Raw genomic sequence first — 16030 nt, forward strand, 5'->3', positions numbered from 1 at the left:
CAGGCTCATGTGCCCAGTGACCCAGCATTTCACGAGAGTTGGGGGATAGTGTTTCAGAAAACCCCTGGGTGGAGAAGGTCATGGCTCTGTGCTTTGCCCTTTGCCAAGGTCGTTCTGAACAGTCCCCAGCTTCCCAGCTGTCCACTGACAAAGTGACCTTCCTGCTTTAATCATGCAGAGGAGGCACAAAGTCAGACTGGCCCTCGCCCTTTGGATGCATCCATCTACTCGCAAAGGAACTGGCGCCCAGGGAAGCCCACATTCTGCCCAGGAAGCCAGTTCCGCTGTGGTAGCTGTAGTGAAGCAGAGAGACATCGAAGTAGCTCCTCCACTTGTGAGGAAGTCCAGGGTCGTTAGCTTTTTAGAGCAGAGAATTGTGTCTGCCCAGTGCTTTGTTTAAAAAGGAATGGCTCAATGAATGTAACTGTACTGTATTCCTAAAACGTACCAATAAACTCAACACTGAAAAAAAAAAGGAATGGCTGTGGCACTGAATTTGCTTTGTCTTTGGAGACGATTTTTCCGTCATTATGAATTAGTCTGCCACATCACTGAGGTTAGGGAGGTCAGTGTCAGTACATTCGATCCACTTAATAAAGCCCTGGGAGACTAAGATGCTCATAGCGATGGAGGAACCTGAGAGCCTTTGGCACTTTGTGCTGTGGAGCCCCACAAAGTCACTGTGACGGTGTCATAGATTTGAGAGGAGGAGAGGGATTCAGATGTTTCTCCTTTTCTTTTTTTCCACCTAGGCCCTTAGCCAATCCCGAAACATGATAAGCAGATCTTGCAAACCATTGTTTCTTTTGACAGCTGGATGAATGTGCAGTTTGTTTGGGAGCAGAGACTATGTATATTTATTTCAGGGAGCTGCCCAGTTCTTGACCTGACCCTAGGGCTGGGCTCGTTCAACCAGTTGCTGTTTTAGTCAGTGAGCAGTTTTGGCTTCCTGAACTGGATGAGTGTGTCACTGCTCTTTCTGAACAATAAGACACAGATCCCAGTCCAGGAAGAGCTGCTGGCATTTTGGAAGAGGGAGCTAGAGGTCTTCCCCCCGAGCCTGCAGTCTTTACACCAAGCCAGGAAACATGTCCCGAGGTCAGCTGAGGCCAGGGTTTCTGAAGAGGAAGCATCACACACTGTTTATATTTGCTGGACGCCTTTCTGTTAGGTCCGTCTTGCTCGCGGCTTAAACTGCCTTTCGTCTCGCAGGCCTGCATGCTGTCTTTCTGCCCCTCGGTCTTACTGAGGAAAGGAGCAAATGTTGCACAAAAGGTTGTCCAGTGTGAGAGTTGCGGGCAGATTGTCCACTCCCTCTGGATCACAGCTGAAGCCTGAGCAGTTCACAAGCATGACTGCCGGGAAGCTTCTTCTCTCTTCTCTCTCTGGCACACACTTGCATCGTTCTTGACTCAGCACACTAGAAGCCTGTGGGGTGGATTCCTGAACCAGTCGGTCTGGGAGGCGTCTGCAGGCACTGTAAGGTGGAACTGACTTCTTTTCTTCATTTTTTTTTCTTGCTTTTTTCTCTCCATACAGATGGAGTTTAAGAACACCACCACTTCCAAGGCCATACATCGCATATTTAAGAATGCTATACAGCTGCTGCAGGAAAAGGGACTCGTTTTCCAGAAGGATGGTGGTTTTGACAACCTGTACTATGTGAGAGCCGTAACTTAAATTTTTCCCTTCGTAGCTTCAATTACAAGCATATGGTTACTAGTGAATACTTACGTTTTTTAAAAATTAGTCGTTGGCACATAAAGTCAGAAGTGAAAATTTGCCTGCCTTTCTCCTTTAGCCGTATGTCCTTCCAGACGTTATCCACACGGTCACAAATGCGCACGTGTTCAGATGTGCTCCCGTGGCCTTTTGTTTCTCACAAAATGCCCTCCTCTAAATCGGACTTGTCACCTCAGCACTGAGCAGGCCAGGTGGCTGTTTGCCGTGGGGACCGTCCCGTCCCGTGCCTTATAGGATATTCAGCGGGGTCCATGTCCTTCCCTCCCTGATGCCAGCCGTACCTCCCCTGTTGTGATGGTCACAGATATCCCCAGACATTGCTGAACCCCCGGGGCAGCTGAGAGCTGCTGCTCTAAATATGCTCAGAAGCACATCACAGGCCCCTTCCCCAGCCGTCCTTAGACATCTGCCTCATTCCTCCTGACACCCTCGTGCTATTCCACACCGTGGTGTTTGCCGTGCCTGCTTCAGGTTTGTGGCGGGCCGTCGTGCTGCGGCACCGTGTCACTCTGGCCCTCTGTGCAGCCGTCTTTGTGAACCTGTGCGCTGTGTCTGTAAGGCTGACTGAGGAGCGTTCGGGAGCGGAGGACACGTGCATTTACGCTCTCGGTGGCACAGTGCGATCGTCGGCCTCCCACAGGCCGTGCCCACTGACCTCCCACCGGGACCCTAAACCGGGGTGCCCGTGTGCCTCCTCTCCCAGCTATAAGCTGGCCTCTTGCCGCACCCCCTTCACCTTGGGGATCTAGCCTGGAGTCGAGTCTCTTCGGGACATAAGCTCAAGGAAGTGAGTCTTCTCAGTTAGGGCGTCTAGCCGGAGTGCCCCTGGGGTGCCCTGAGTGGCACATGTCCCAAAGTCCCTTTGCCCAGGAGCCCGCGTCCTGGAGTTTTCAGTGCTGCCGAGTAACTTGTGGAGGAAGCGCTCAGGGTGAGGTGCCAGTGTGGCCCCTGTTGTGGGGTGGAGGCGCCGGGGTTGGCTGGAGCTGTCGGCCTGGGGGTGGGTCCCCTCAGGCCCGGCCGGGTCTATAAAGGGCAGCCTTCCCTGGGGAGCGGCAGAGCCACAGGCAGCCACTGAGGGTGTGGTGCGGCAGGCCTGGACTCTTCCTGCTGTGACTCACTGTCCGGATGGGGTGATCAAGGCCTGCTGTCCCCTGCTGCGACTCCACCCTCCCTTCACTCCTCCAGTGCCTCCTAGGTTCCTCTAGGGAGGCCCTTCTCACAGTAAGCTGGCGCTTCCCAGCTCTAAGCAGCTGCCACACAGGGCCTGTTTTTTAGTTGTGGGAATTGAACCCAGGTCCTTCACACCGAGCTATATCCCCAACTCTTTAAAATCTTTTTAATTTTTGAGATAAGTTGCTGGGCTTGAACTTGAGATCTGTTCCTGCCTCAGCCTTTTACAGGCCCAGCTTTACACACATTCCCTCATCAGCTTTCCCAGTAAGCTGTGAGCTGAGACAAGGCGGGTGTTACTGCATCCCCATCCTGTAAGTCAGGTCCCAGGCATTCATGACTGTCTGTTTTTGGTACCGGGGATCAAAAGTCCATGGCTGTCTCTGAAGTGGAAACTACCAACTGTGTGTTTGCGTGTATAGTTTCTTCCTCTCTCACTTCTTCCCTCTCCTTTTTTCTTTTCTGTTTTCTTTGCTTATACATTTACTGTTGAACATGAAAGTAAAATCCACATGGTCACTGCTTCCCTCTCACCTGAGCCGGTTGAAAAAGAAACATGGTTGGTTGTATCTGCCTTTGAGGGCAGAAAGTGTTTCAGTGGGTGGGCTGAATTTATTCTCTTGCTAGCCTTTTTGCAGGTTTTTTTCTTTTCTTTTTCTTTGTGCTTAGAAGAGGGTGAAAGCCAAGGAAACCTGGGCTAGGCGCCAGGCCCAGAGGAAGAGGGTGGAGGCTTGGGCCACTGGGGCCCCAGAGCTGTGACAGCAGCTGAGAGACACTGGAGCCTGTTGGGTGTGAGGAGAAAGCTGCCCCGCTGCATATAGAGCTCTGGCTTCTCTCGCCTGCATGGCCCCAGGAACAGTCCTGAGGCCGAGGTCCCTGGCTGACTCCGGCTGCTCCTTGCTGGGGACAGAGCAGTTGGGATGCGGACATGCTGTCAGAATAGAGCAGGTTACTGTGAGGAAGCCCTAGAGACCTTCCTCGTGCTGATACGGCAGTCTGGACAATGTACCCACTGTGTCCCCTAAGAGCCTTCTCTCGGAACTCTTCCCTATGTAGGTAACCAGAGAAGACCAGGACCTGCATCGAAGGATCCACCGGATCATTCAGGAAGACTGCCAGAAGCCGAAGCGTAAGTGGGGCGGTGCGTGGAGGGGCCCGAGTGACTTGGGGGCACCTCCTCCCCGAGCCCTTTCCATCCCTCGAGGGTGCGTGTGAGGCCGGCATAGTGGTTTGGGCCTTGTAAGATTGAGCCCATGCTTCTCGTTCCCTCAGGCTGGGCTGGGGCCAGCGGCCGAGCCCCTCAGGTGGCTGCTAGACTTCGCTCAGCCCCTACCCCCGCCAAAGTGTGGTGACGTTCCCCTGGGTCTGTGTCCCGAGTTGGACTACGGCCTGTCGACGCTTGCCCCCGGGCTTTGAACATAGACCTCATCTTCCTTCTCCACGAACATCAAGGCCTTCCGGTGTTGAAAGGGATGGTTATAGGCATTACGGACTGTGAATGACGTACAGTGCAGTCATCTGGGAAGCTGAGAATTTGCAAAAGAAATGGCTTAGAAAGTACTTGGTTTTAGTGGCGTTAGGTCAGCCCCTAGTGGCTACACACGCAAACTGCTGATCTCACAGCAAGCGTGAACCATTTTCGCATTGGTTTGAAAGAGAAGGTAGCTTTAGTCCTGCTTTTAACCCCTGTGTAAACTGGGCACTTTTGAAGGTGACTGCAAAATCTACCTTTTGCAAGCAATGCTAATAACGAATATTGATTTAGACGAAGATGTGGCGCTAGCGCTGTAAAGGGTTGTTACCGACCCCATGCCTAGCCCTGCTGTCTTCATCCCCGCAAATCCACCTCCAGCCTTTTCAGCTCCAGCATCCCTGGGGCCTGGACTCAGTGTAGGCTGTCAGTAGGTGGATGGCCCAGCCCTCTGCCCGGTGTGCAGGACGCAGTGAGGTCAGAACCCACCGCGGCAGGTCAGCGGGTCCCAAACCAGTATGCGATTTTAATGCCACCGGACAACTGTTGTTCACTTCACTCGGTTCGGTGAGGCAAGTGGAAGGAATTGGCCCTTTGTTTCCTCGGCCCTGAGTGCGTTGAGGTGGACAAGCCCTGCCGCTTGTTCCCAGGGGCTCTTAGTCACCGTCTTGGGCACTCTTCATAATGCATTAAAAAATTATCCTGAATAACAATACAGGCTCATTATTAAAAATCAAGCAGTGTCAAGCTGACAAGTCAGAGCCCTTCTCAGCACATTCCCTCTGCAAAGCACAGCTGTTGCCCATCCTCCGAGCCTGCAGAGATGTAAGTGCCCGCCACCCACTCGTGAAGCAGATGCTCTTGAAAGGACACAGGTGAAATCCCACATCCAGCACCTGGGTCCCACACAGCACCAGTCTCCCACAGCGGCCCCGTCGGTTGTGGGCAGCAGCAGTGTGAGAGCCAGGGCTGGGTGGTGCGTCTGCCTGTGTCCCAAGAGCTTCGGCCTCTCGTGCCAACCCAGTGCTGGTCACTGGAGCCCAGGCTTCCATGGGCACAGTGAGCCCGACTCGGGGCCTGCAAGGACCGAAGGGTCCTGTCCAAGGCAGGGCACCGCGTGGCGTCGCGAAGAGCTGGGCTTGCAGCCCAGGCTGGCGCACCGGCCCCATCTCGCCTTGGGGGAATCTGCTTCAGCTCTTACTGGTGCCCACCCAACGGCTAACACCCAACATCTGACTGTGTTTGCGAAGCACACGTGACTCAGGCCACCAAAGGGCAGGGGTGAGCTCGTTTCCTGAGAATGCCGGGGAAGCTCAGGTCCACGCTCAGCTGCTGCATCCCCCTGGTCTGGAAGGCGCGGGCGTCTTCGCATCACCATAGGGAGTCAGCGCTGTTCTACCAGCAATCGAACTCAGAGCCTTGCGCTTGTGATATAGAGGGAAGAGTTAACTATTTTTAAGCTAAAACTTTTTTTAAATATATGGATTTCAGTTTTAAGTATGAATACAACAAATCACAAGTTATTCAGAAAGAATGAATTTTACATTGAAGATGGCTTTTTATCCCCAACTTTTTATTCTGAAAATGTTCCAACCTCCAGAAAAAATAAGACTAGTACAATAGATGGCACTAAAAGGCTGCAGCTCGTGTTTTCTAGCAGAGGGACGTCCTCACTTTCACACCTAAGCAGATCTAGCGGGAAGCATCTCACGAGATATTACTTTATAACCTTTCCTTTTAACCGAGTTTACTACTAGTCAGCTAGATACTAGGTCCATTCTGTTCCTCCGAGATGCTCTCTGACACTCCTGTTGAGTAATTTGTTCCTACCTTTTTGTCGTAAGTAGATTGTAGCTGCAATTTCTTTCTTTTTCCAATACTAGATCTATGGATTGAATCCAAGGCCTTCACACTGAGCTCTATCCCCAGCACTACCCCCTTTTTTAAACAGGGTCTCACTGTGTAGTTCAGGCTGGCCTTGAACTCATAATGATCCTTCTGCATCAGCCTCCTGAGTGCTGGGATTACAGGCGCGCACCACCACAGCCAGGCTTCCCAGCCTGTTCAAAATGTTTTTATTTTGAGATAGAGTCTCACTAACTTCCCCAGGCTGAGCTCAAACTTGGGATCCTTCTGCCTCAGCCTCCCAGAATTCTGAGATGCATCACCACATCTGGCTTGAGATTTATTTTAATATGAGTTTGGGTTTCTGGTGGATGTAGGATCCAAACAAGGTTTCCTGCAAAAGTACTTGGAAAACCCAAGGCTCGGGTATCACTGCTGTGGGCAGTTCCTTGTGAGACAGGCCACCTGCAGCTGGTGGGTTGACCTGAGGGGAGACGGTGAGGCTGCTCATGGCCAGGGAGCTGCTTGCTGCTTTTACTCCTCGTCCTCTTGTCTAGTTACTGCTCATAGGAAACAGAGTCTGGGTCTTGGTTCCTGGGGACTGGAACGTGGCTTCTGCACTGCCTCACCAGGTCACCCCCAGGCGCAGCCATGCCACCTGGAGCCCGCCTTCGCCCAGGCAGCCGTGTCTCAGAGACTCAGGCTGGAGCTGAGCGGCACTGCCGGGTTTGGGAGAACTCTGTCCCCGCCGTGCCAGCAGCGCCCGCCATCAGTGCTTCTTGGGACGCGCTGGAGCTTCTTGTTTCCTTCTCCCCAGCCCTGTTTGTTTGGAGAGAGGATCACACTCAGTTGTGCGGGCTGGGCTCAAGCTGGCAGTCTCCTGCCTCAGCTTCCCAGGTGCTGGTTGCCGGTGGGCACCACCAGGCCCGGCTAAGCCGGTCTCTGGGTGGGGGTGGGATATTGTGTGGTCATCGTGGACGTGATACGGTCACCGCAGTTCCCCACTCAGAAGCAGCAGCCCCAGTCTCCTTTCATCCACACAACTGCCCTGTGAGGTGGTGGCTTTTGTCCTAGACGCCAATTTGCCCCTAGTGGAGCAGGAGTGCACCTGGGTCTGCAGTGGCCACCCCATTACCATGCAGCGCCACACCTGCAGATGTCCACGTCTAGACGGTGACTCGGGTTGAAGGAACTGCTTGGAAAGGTGGGAGAGCAGTCAGTCAGAGTAATGAGCAGGCCAGGCCACTAGAGGTCACAATTCAGCACCTCTTTGTCAGTCCAGGACCAGCGCCTGAACCTCACAGAGGTTCTCGCCCCCAGCCGTAGGTGAGGAGACCTGGCTTGGGGTGCTGTGATTTGCTGAGAGCCACATGGCACACTGAGAGTCATGCAGTGATCCCAGCAGCACAGCGTCTCTCTGAGTACCATCCTGGCCCTGGCAACCACAGACCGTGGGGCAGCTTATGCGTGTGGGGTGCTGTATGCCTAGCCTGGCCATGGAGCGCTGAAATGTGAAATCCAGTGACAGGTTGCTTTTGGAAACGAGGTTCACTTTTGACTCAATAAGCAATATATTTTAGTCCTGATCCAAAACTCACGTTATTCTGATGCATAAGATACATATGAAATGAGGTTAAAAAGATTTCTCATCCTAATTGTCATGCAGTACATTCTGCAGCTTTTTATTCTGCTCTATCTTAATCTGCTTAGTAAGAAAAGAACGTTGGCTGGCCATGTCGGCACATGCCTGTAATCCAGCACTTTGGGAGGATCATGAGTTCAAGGCCGCCTGAACATAGCAAGAACCTGACTCAAACAAACAGAAATGGTAATCACAGCCCACAAAAACTGACTTCACAATGCCCCAGTGGTCATGGCCCTTAGCATGAAAACCACTGCTCTAACTCATTGGTTTCAACAAGGAAAGCAGTTACCAACCCTCAGCTTCGTCACTGCCTGCCAAGTGGTCTTAGCTTGGGGTAGAGTAAGAGGTCACCAAACACAGCTGTCAGACAACTCACTGTAAGCCAAGCGAGGAGGCAGGAGCAGGCCAAAGGTAGAAAGAAATGCTTCTCCGCATCACACCAGACTTCTGGGAGGGATGTGCTCCTCTGTGACCGAGGGGCTCCTGCCTGGGAACCTGCACACATGCCTGTGACTATGCCACTGGGTGATGGGTGTGGAGTTACGGCTTGGGAACTCTTGGAGGTTGGAGGTCAGAGGCTCAGAGCAGAGGGTCTGTGGCGCTGTGGGGACGTGAGGGGCCTGAGGACGTGAGTTTTACACTTGCGTTAGAGATCATCTAGAGCAGTGCATTTCTGATATCAGTGCCCATCAGAACCATCTGAGGAGCTTGCCCAAATGCAGATGCCAGTTCTGGGGGTTTGCAGAGGGAGGGCGGAGGCGGGGCTGGCAGGCATGTCCGAGCTTAGCCACCTGCCTTTCCCACAGACATGGAGAAGGGCTGTCACTTCCGGCACATCTTGGCCTGTGCACACCTGAGCGTCCACCCAGGCCTGAGTGAGGCTGTGCTGCAGCAGGTGCTGGAGCTCCTGGAGGACCGGAGTGACATCGTGGGCACGGCAGAGCGCTACTACATGGCCTTCTGAGCAGAGGCCCGTGGAGCGGCCAGGACAAGAAGAGGATGCACTTAGCCCCGGGCCTGCTGCGAACCTCGAGCCTGAGCTTGCACGTCTGAAGCAGCTGCCTCATCATAAACCACCAGCGACGGTCCCTCGGCAGTGAGACGGCAGTGACTCTGATCTTAGTGGTGACACCCAAGGAAGCTCCTCACTGACCTCCTGGCTGGACTGGGCATCTCCAGGAGCAGAACAGGAGGAAGTGCTGGTGGCTTCATCCGTGTGTGGTCACTGACATGGTAAAGGGACATCTCAGGAACCGCAGAGCCTACGTCCCGGTCACACAGTTCTAAACACCCTAAGACCCGTGGGGGCTCGGCACCTCCCCAGGGTCTGAAGGCCCTCGGTGCATTACCCGACACCGTGCCTGCCAGCAGTTCCCTGGCCGGCAATGAATGTTATTCTCAAGGCTGCTGCTGAGTGCGCAGGAGGTGCCCGGACAGGTGCGGGCATCAGGCTTTTGCTCTGAATGACAAGGTAGAGAAAAACTACCTGAGGCACATAGCAAGCTTGTTCTAACAGAAAAATGACAAATTCAGCCAGCAAAAATAAAGTGTGCAGAAAGATTTGGAGTTAATTACAGTCATTTCGCAGACGCGCGTCTGCCTTCGTCTGCTGCTCTGGCTCAGGGCGATAGAGTCTCCGGCTCAGCTGAGCCCTGCAGGCCCGGAGCTTTCCGCCACGTGTGGACTTGGGCTTTTACTCTGAGGTCAGCCTCCTGGACGTGCAGGCCGAGTGCGGGTGTGGCAGACCACCTGACCCCTGAGTCTTTCTGACTTACCCACGGCTTCTAGGGCTGACTGCCTTCCTTACGTAAGCTCAGAGGGTTTTGGGGAGAGGACTAGGATCAGAGCCAGCTGTGTTTTGCACAGAGTTTTACCGCGGTCCTCCCCACTTTTTGAGACAGGGTAGCTGGGGTTACAGGAGTGTGCCACCATGCCTGGCTCAGCCTGGGGCCTGGAGGAACATCCCAGCAGGCTTCCCTCAGGACCACCGGCTGACTGAGATTGAATCCATCGTTGACTACAGGACTTCTAGGAGGGAGTCTGGAATCAGAAGGAGAAAGGGCAGATCCTGCCACAGAGCAGCCTCATCCCAGGGTCTCACATCACGGCTGTGAAAGTGAAAGCACAAGATGCTCACTGCCGTGCAGTGCAGAATTCTGCAGTCGGGGACAGTGTGTGAGGGACGTTAATGATAGTCCAAGTACATAACGAAATACTACACAGTCACTAACAGGATGGCACTATTGCCACGAGCCCTTCTCCCAGGAGATGGAAGGGAAGAAAAGGGAGGCGGAGAGCTATTGCCTTAAATGCTGTGTGCATACGCACCCCTGAGTAATGTGTTTCTGTGTGTTTGTGCCTAAATGTGGCGCCCTGGCTCGAGAGGGGCGGTGTACAATGGATGTGAATGACAATTCTTATTCTTAATGTAAATCTGAATGCATCAGAGCCTTAATCTGGGTACTGCACGCCATGTAATTCTGAGTCATAGAGCATTTAAAACTATGTAACCAAACTAATTGCCAGCGAGTCCGTCTCCCTGCGAGGGCCCCAGTCCCGCAGTTTAGGGAATCGTGATGTGGGGAACAGTGACTTAAAACGCTGAACTTAAAATCCATGCTTTAACTGGAATATTCTTCTTAACCACTCACCTAGAATAGTGGACACCTGATCAGAGTGTGTTCAGTACCAATGGCCGTTGTCATTTATAGTCCAGCTTTTTACCTCAATCATAAAACGTCTAGGAATCCATGAAATTTAACTTTAGGAACAAAGTGTTGGGCAGGGTTGGTGATGCTATTTTGCATCCACAGAAGGAGAAGAGCCCTAATTTTAACCCAGAGCTGACCACTGCCGTCCAGAAGCGCTCTGCACGTCTGGCTTTCAGAGCCGCATCTTTGCAGGCCCCTTCGCTATGCGTCTCCCTGAAGCGTCGGAGCACGGCGGCCCAGACCTCACCTGGGGCCTCAAACTGCTGCCAGGCTCCCGCTCTGTGTCCATGGCAGGCCTGTCCCCCGGTGCTCAGACCTGCGTCCATCTCCTGGCCCTTCCACTTGCCCATCCAGATGCCGGGCTCCCTGCCACTGCCACCCGCCAGCTTGGTCCCTCAGGAGTTTCCTGATCCAGGAAGAGGCGGCTCCATTCCCCAGCTGCCCAGGCCGAACCTGTTGACTCCTTCCTTTCTCTTACGCCCTGCACGGGTCTTGCTTCCACTTTCAGAACATTGCCAGAACCCCGCTGCTTCTCACTCCTCTGCCTTCCCCGCTGCTTCTCACTCCTCTGCCTCCACCTCCCTGGGTGTCGCAGTCCCCTGCTGTTCCTGCTTCTTCCTGTGCCCCACGGTGCTGCAGTCTCTGCGTGGCAGCTGCATGGCCCACTCCATGGCTTTTGTCCTTGCTCCAGCTAAGAGTCTGCAGCACCCCAGGGGCCAGCAAGGCCCTCCTCTGCATGGCCTCTCTGCTGACCCCTCACACTCTGCGTACACACACCTGCCTCAGGGCCTTTGCGCTGCTGTTTCCTCTGCCTGGAATATTCTTGGCCTAGGTGGGCCACCACCCTTCAGGTCTTCACTCGGGGGTCACCTGCAGCTCTCTTTGCTGACTAGAACTAACCTCTTCTCCCTCCTCCCCGGCCTTACTTGTGCCCACAAAATTTGCCACTGCCTAGCGCACTCCGGATGTCTCCTCGGTAGAAGGCTCCACGGGGCAGATGCTGTTTTGGTGCCTTCCGTGGCCCCAGCACCCAGCCTAGCCCCACTCTAGCTGCCGTCAGCCCCCACTGTCCACCTCTCCGGTGGTTTCCCTGGTTTCCAGAAGGGCTTGGCATTAACAGCTCCCGGACTGTCCTCGAGTGTAGTGCTCCGGCCCCACCGCTCAGGGGCGATGCTTTGCACTGTCCAAGCCATGTGTTGTGCTGCTTTCCAGGTTTCCTGTGGGATCGAGCAGCCTCCATCTGCAGAAGCAGCCCACTGAATATGCATCAGCCTCACCTCCTCTTTTCTCCTCCCCGTCCTGTTTGTTGCGCCTCCCAAATTAATTTCTTGGTCTTGGGAAGTCTTTGCCTCCGGGTTGGCCTCTGGATAGACACACATTACCGCTGCATCCTCAGATGTATCCTGGAAATGCTGTATGAATAATTCCACGGGTCAAACAGTTGACGTGCGACCCGGGATCGGGGCAGGCTGCCCCTTCCATAGTGTGTGGGGCTCTAAGAAGACGGGGAAGTGCCTGGGAGACTGGACTGAGGGTCCCTGTTAGGGTAGCTTGTGTCGCCTGGGAGGCAAGGAACTCTGCTGCCTGGCCAAGGTGTCTGCAGTCAAAGTATGCAGTTCTCCTTGTCCCTTGAGCCCTTCTTGGTCGCCTCCTCTCCACTGGGGTGGCAGGTCCCTGGCCAGCAGAAGGCCAAGGAGGAAGAAGTCCACTCAGTGATGAGGGACCCAAGAGTTAGTGCAAGGATGGAAACCAAGGTTTCTCTTCCACAGGTGACTTATGCAGCAAGAAACATCTCCCCGTTTCCTTGCTAAGCTTGCACAAGGCAAACAGCACATTCCCATGGCAAGCAGCCCGCTGGTCAGGCCAGCAGCAGGTGACAGTGAGGACAGGACAGTCCCACAGGGGGCAGGTTCTGGGACCAGAGCCACGCAGCGGAGTTCTTACCTCTGTGGTGCTCAAGTCCTTCCTCGTGTCCATAGGTTTTGTGTTAGAATATAAAAAAAGGAACTTTGAAGGGCATTTAATAGCGCTTGGTGTGTCTCTAACTCAGAGTGATTTAATGAGAGAGAGGTTATGTGAATGAAAGACCTGGGTTGGAAATGCTGTAGTACTTAATAAAGTACTAAGTACTAAAGTACTCGATACGTACAGCCAGCCCTCGTGAGTGGATTGTTTGTAAGCCAAGCATCCACTGTATTTGGGTAATTAAAAATACTTGAACCCAAGTATTGAACCAAGCATGACTACATAAAACTTGTCCATGAACATTCATTGTTCATAGCCGCCTTATTCCTAATAAGCCAAATGTGGAAACAACTCAAATACCCATCCAATGACGAATACACAAAAGTGGGATAGTCACAGAATGAACTGTTACCGAGCCATGGGAGAAGTGAAGTTCTGCCAGCGTGAGCCAGGTGCGAGCTGTGTTCATTTTATGCACAGAGAACTTTTAAAAACACTGTAGTAAGTTCCGGAAGCCACATACTGTACAACTGCATTGATATGACACGTCCAGGAAATAGGCAAATCCTCAGAAAAGTAGAGGTGCGGTTTCCAGGCATACAGAAGGCGACGACTGGGCACTAGAGGGCTTCTTTTGGGTGATGGAAATGTTCTGGAATACTCAGTGGGGTTGTTCACAAGACCCTGAACATTCTCAGAACCACAGAACCGTGGGCTGGTTGGGCCGGGCGTGGTGGGCTTCAGGATGGTGCCCAACAGCGTGGCTCTCACGGGGGCTGTGTAGCTGTGTTGTGCGGAGCCCCAGGAGCCACAGTGTCACCTCCTGGGCACCCTTATCGCTGTCACAGTCCCACCGGGTTCAAGAGGAGAGGGATAAGCCCACCTTCTGATGGGGAGGAGCGAGATCCCGGGAGGACGTCCAGACCAGGAATAGAGTTCTGGCCATTTTGGGAAATAGGGTCTCACAGGCATCCTTCCCTTGCACGTGCATACACAAATAAAGATTTACATATAACCAAGGAACTCAAAGAAGGGGGAGATGATCTACAGCTTGCCAGGTAGTGTATATTTTTATAGAGCATACGTACATTATTAGAAAAATAGCTGTGTTAACAGTTCATGTATTTTTTGCAGAAAAAAAGCATTTTATATGCACTTTGCCCTTTAATTTGATGAGTATCCGAGAGGATTTTCTCCATTTTATGTTCGTGATTAATCCCATTCCTTCAGGTGGTAACAGCTCCATTGTGTGGCTGTCCGAAAGTGTACGTAACCACAGCCCTATTGAGAAACATTTCATTGGTTCCTAGTGTTGCTGTTGCAAAAACTCTGCACGAAACGTCCTTGTACATTTTTCTTTTCTTGCCATGCATTTGTGAGTATGTTTGTCTTGTAAATATCTAGCCATGGGCCTGCCAGGGGAAAAGGCACAAACATCTAAACCTTGGAATAGCCATTAACGAAATGACCCCTTGCAAAGACTGGTCCGTGAACGCGCTCAGCAGTGATGGGTGAGTCCGCCAGTTACCCACAGCCTCACCCACGCTGTTGTTGATGGAGTGAGAAGATCGCTTTGGAAATGGGCTCGGTCGTAACGCAGCCTCGCTTGGTTCCACACAGCCTGATTTCCCTAACCGCTGCCCCATGCGCATGCTGACTGAGCTCGGTGCAGTTCACTGGGACGTGGAACAACGCTCGTTTTGATCCTCTCAGCTAGAAATTGCCTCTCCAGGAGTCGGTCCTGAGCGGAGGCCCTAAGGCCAGAGCATCCTCCCCTCTCCAGCAATACCGCAGAGGTGCTGCTTCCACCCTGCCGGGCACCGGCTTTTGTGCCACACTTGAATCTGTGGGCAGTTAGTTAATTCCATATAAACTCGGTGCTAGGATAATATATTGGGCTGTTCGCTTGCATCCTGTTTTTCCTATATATGATTCCTTCTTTCAGAGTGGGAAGCTAGCCTCGCCTCAGAGAGGTTTGGTTTGGAGGCCGAATTTGAGTGTTTGTGCAGACATCCTGGTGGGTGTTTTCTCAAGCCTGGAGCCCGGGAAGGGATTGGAGATGAGGGGATCAAAACGTGGGCTCCCACACAAGGCCACCTGGGGGAAAAAACAAAACAAACATGAAAAGTCTCGTCCACCTGTGTGGCAAAGTAAGATGCGTACTGCACCACAGGTAGAGCGATTCAAAGCAGACTGTACAGGGTCATTCCACCCACTCGTGTTCCGGGGTGCTCGCTCTCGGGTGGGAGAGGAGGGGTCACACTGCGGGGTCACACGGGACCCTTCCCCGGAGTGTACTGGTGACCAAAGCCGCTTTTCCTGCATTGCTGCAGAAACAAGATGGAAAACTGCTTCAGGGCACGGTGGAGAAATGTCCTTGGTGGGCCCCCCTTTTTCTAACAAACTGCCGCCCTTGTACCTGCCCAGCAGCTGGGTTGGGCTGTGTAGGAGCAGAGGACCTGTCAAGGGAGCAAACATCACTCCCAGGCGATCTCCAAACCCTGAGCAACGCCTGGGGACAGGCAGGACCGCCCTGCCAGCCTCCAGCTGAGCCTGCCCTCGGTGTGCCCAGGCCTGCCTTGCCCTGGAGGGGAGCGAGACGTGAAAACTGGAGATGACAGCTGGCTCAGCACTGTCCTGTTGGCACTGGCATGGTCTGCTACCCTTTCCCAGGGGCCAGGTGGTCTGCTTTTCCCGTCCTTTGCTGCAGGCCCAGGGACCACAAGAAGTGGCCAGGGCAGGGTGTGCATTGCAGACATTTGATCTGGTGAGAGCCGATTCTGCCTTTCTGCCCTCGGGCTGCCCTTCCCATGGCTTAGTAAGTGTTTCCAGGGTGCTTACTGAGTGCCAAAGGTGTGCCGAGCATTGGGCCGGTCACAGGAGGGATGCCAGGGCAAGCTGGTGGTGAGGCACATGTCTGTGTGACGAAACAGCACAGAAGGCTTCTGTTTTCTTTGGGCTGTAAAATTCTATACCAACACGTAAGAGTTGGCTACCATTTGTGTGTATGTATGTATTTGAAAGGTGTGTGTGTGTGTGACAGAAAGAACCCACAGAAGAGTGGAGATGGCAGCAGCCTCTCCCCAGGAGTGTGCGCCCTGGAATTAGCAGGAGGGTCAGCCTGGAAGGGCTTTATTTAAGCTGAGAGTAGGTATTGTCATCAGGGTTGTGTTTTGGAAAAGAGACTGGCAGAGTGGGGTAGGTAAACCAGTGGGGTGGGGTCTGCTGCTGTAGGCAGGACAGGCCCTGAGACAGCTCAGACTTCAGTGCAGCAGAACCAAGGTGGGTCACCAGTCTGGACAGGAACCGTGGGAAGACCAGGTGGACTGCGGGTTCTGTGGTGCACTGGACACTTAGACCAGGGCCTCAGGGAGGTCCGAGGACAGCAGGGATGCCCACGGGTCATCTCCTAAGTGCAAGGAGAGGCGATGTAGGAAGTGGCCGCGGGGGTGATTGGCTCCTCCCCATTCCTCAGGAACT

At 53.3% G+C, this 16030-nt stretch overlaps 1 protein-coding gene across 5 annotated transcripts in view; it reads left to right on the forward strand.

Annotated features, from left to right (window-relative positions):
• The window catches only part of Stn1 (STN1 subunit of CST complex), a 31577-nt gene extending 21168 nt beyond the window's left edge, over positions 1 to 10409 (forward strand). For 2 of the 5 annotated variants that reach the window (XM_010626464.3, XM_010626463.3), the window contains exons 7-9: positions 1540 to 1662; positions 3970 to 4042; positions 8681 to 10408. In XM_010626464.3, the coding sequence (XP_010624766.1) occupies positions 1540 to 1662; positions 3970 to 4042; positions 8681 to 8838 (354 nt within the window). In that variant the 3' untranslated portion in view covers positions 8839 to 10408. Of the gene's footprint in view, positions 1 to 1539; positions 1663 to 3969; positions 4043 to 4185; positions 5095 to 8680 lie in introns of those variants that run through there. The other 3 variants (XM_010626462.3, XM_010626461.3, XM_010626465.3) reach the window with 3 other exon arrangements.
• The last annotated feature ends 5621 nt before the right edge of the window (positions 10410 to 16030 follow it).

Source organism: Fukomys damarensis, unplaced genomic scaffold (assembly GCF_012274545.1).
Source record: "Fukomys damarensis isolate Sample0158 unplaced genomic scaffold, DMR_v1.0_HiC HiC_scaffold_8, whole genome shotgun sequence".
Classification (NCBI taxonomy): Eukaryota; Metazoa; Chordata; class Mammalia; order Rodentia; family Bathyergidae; genus Fukomys; species Fukomys damarensis.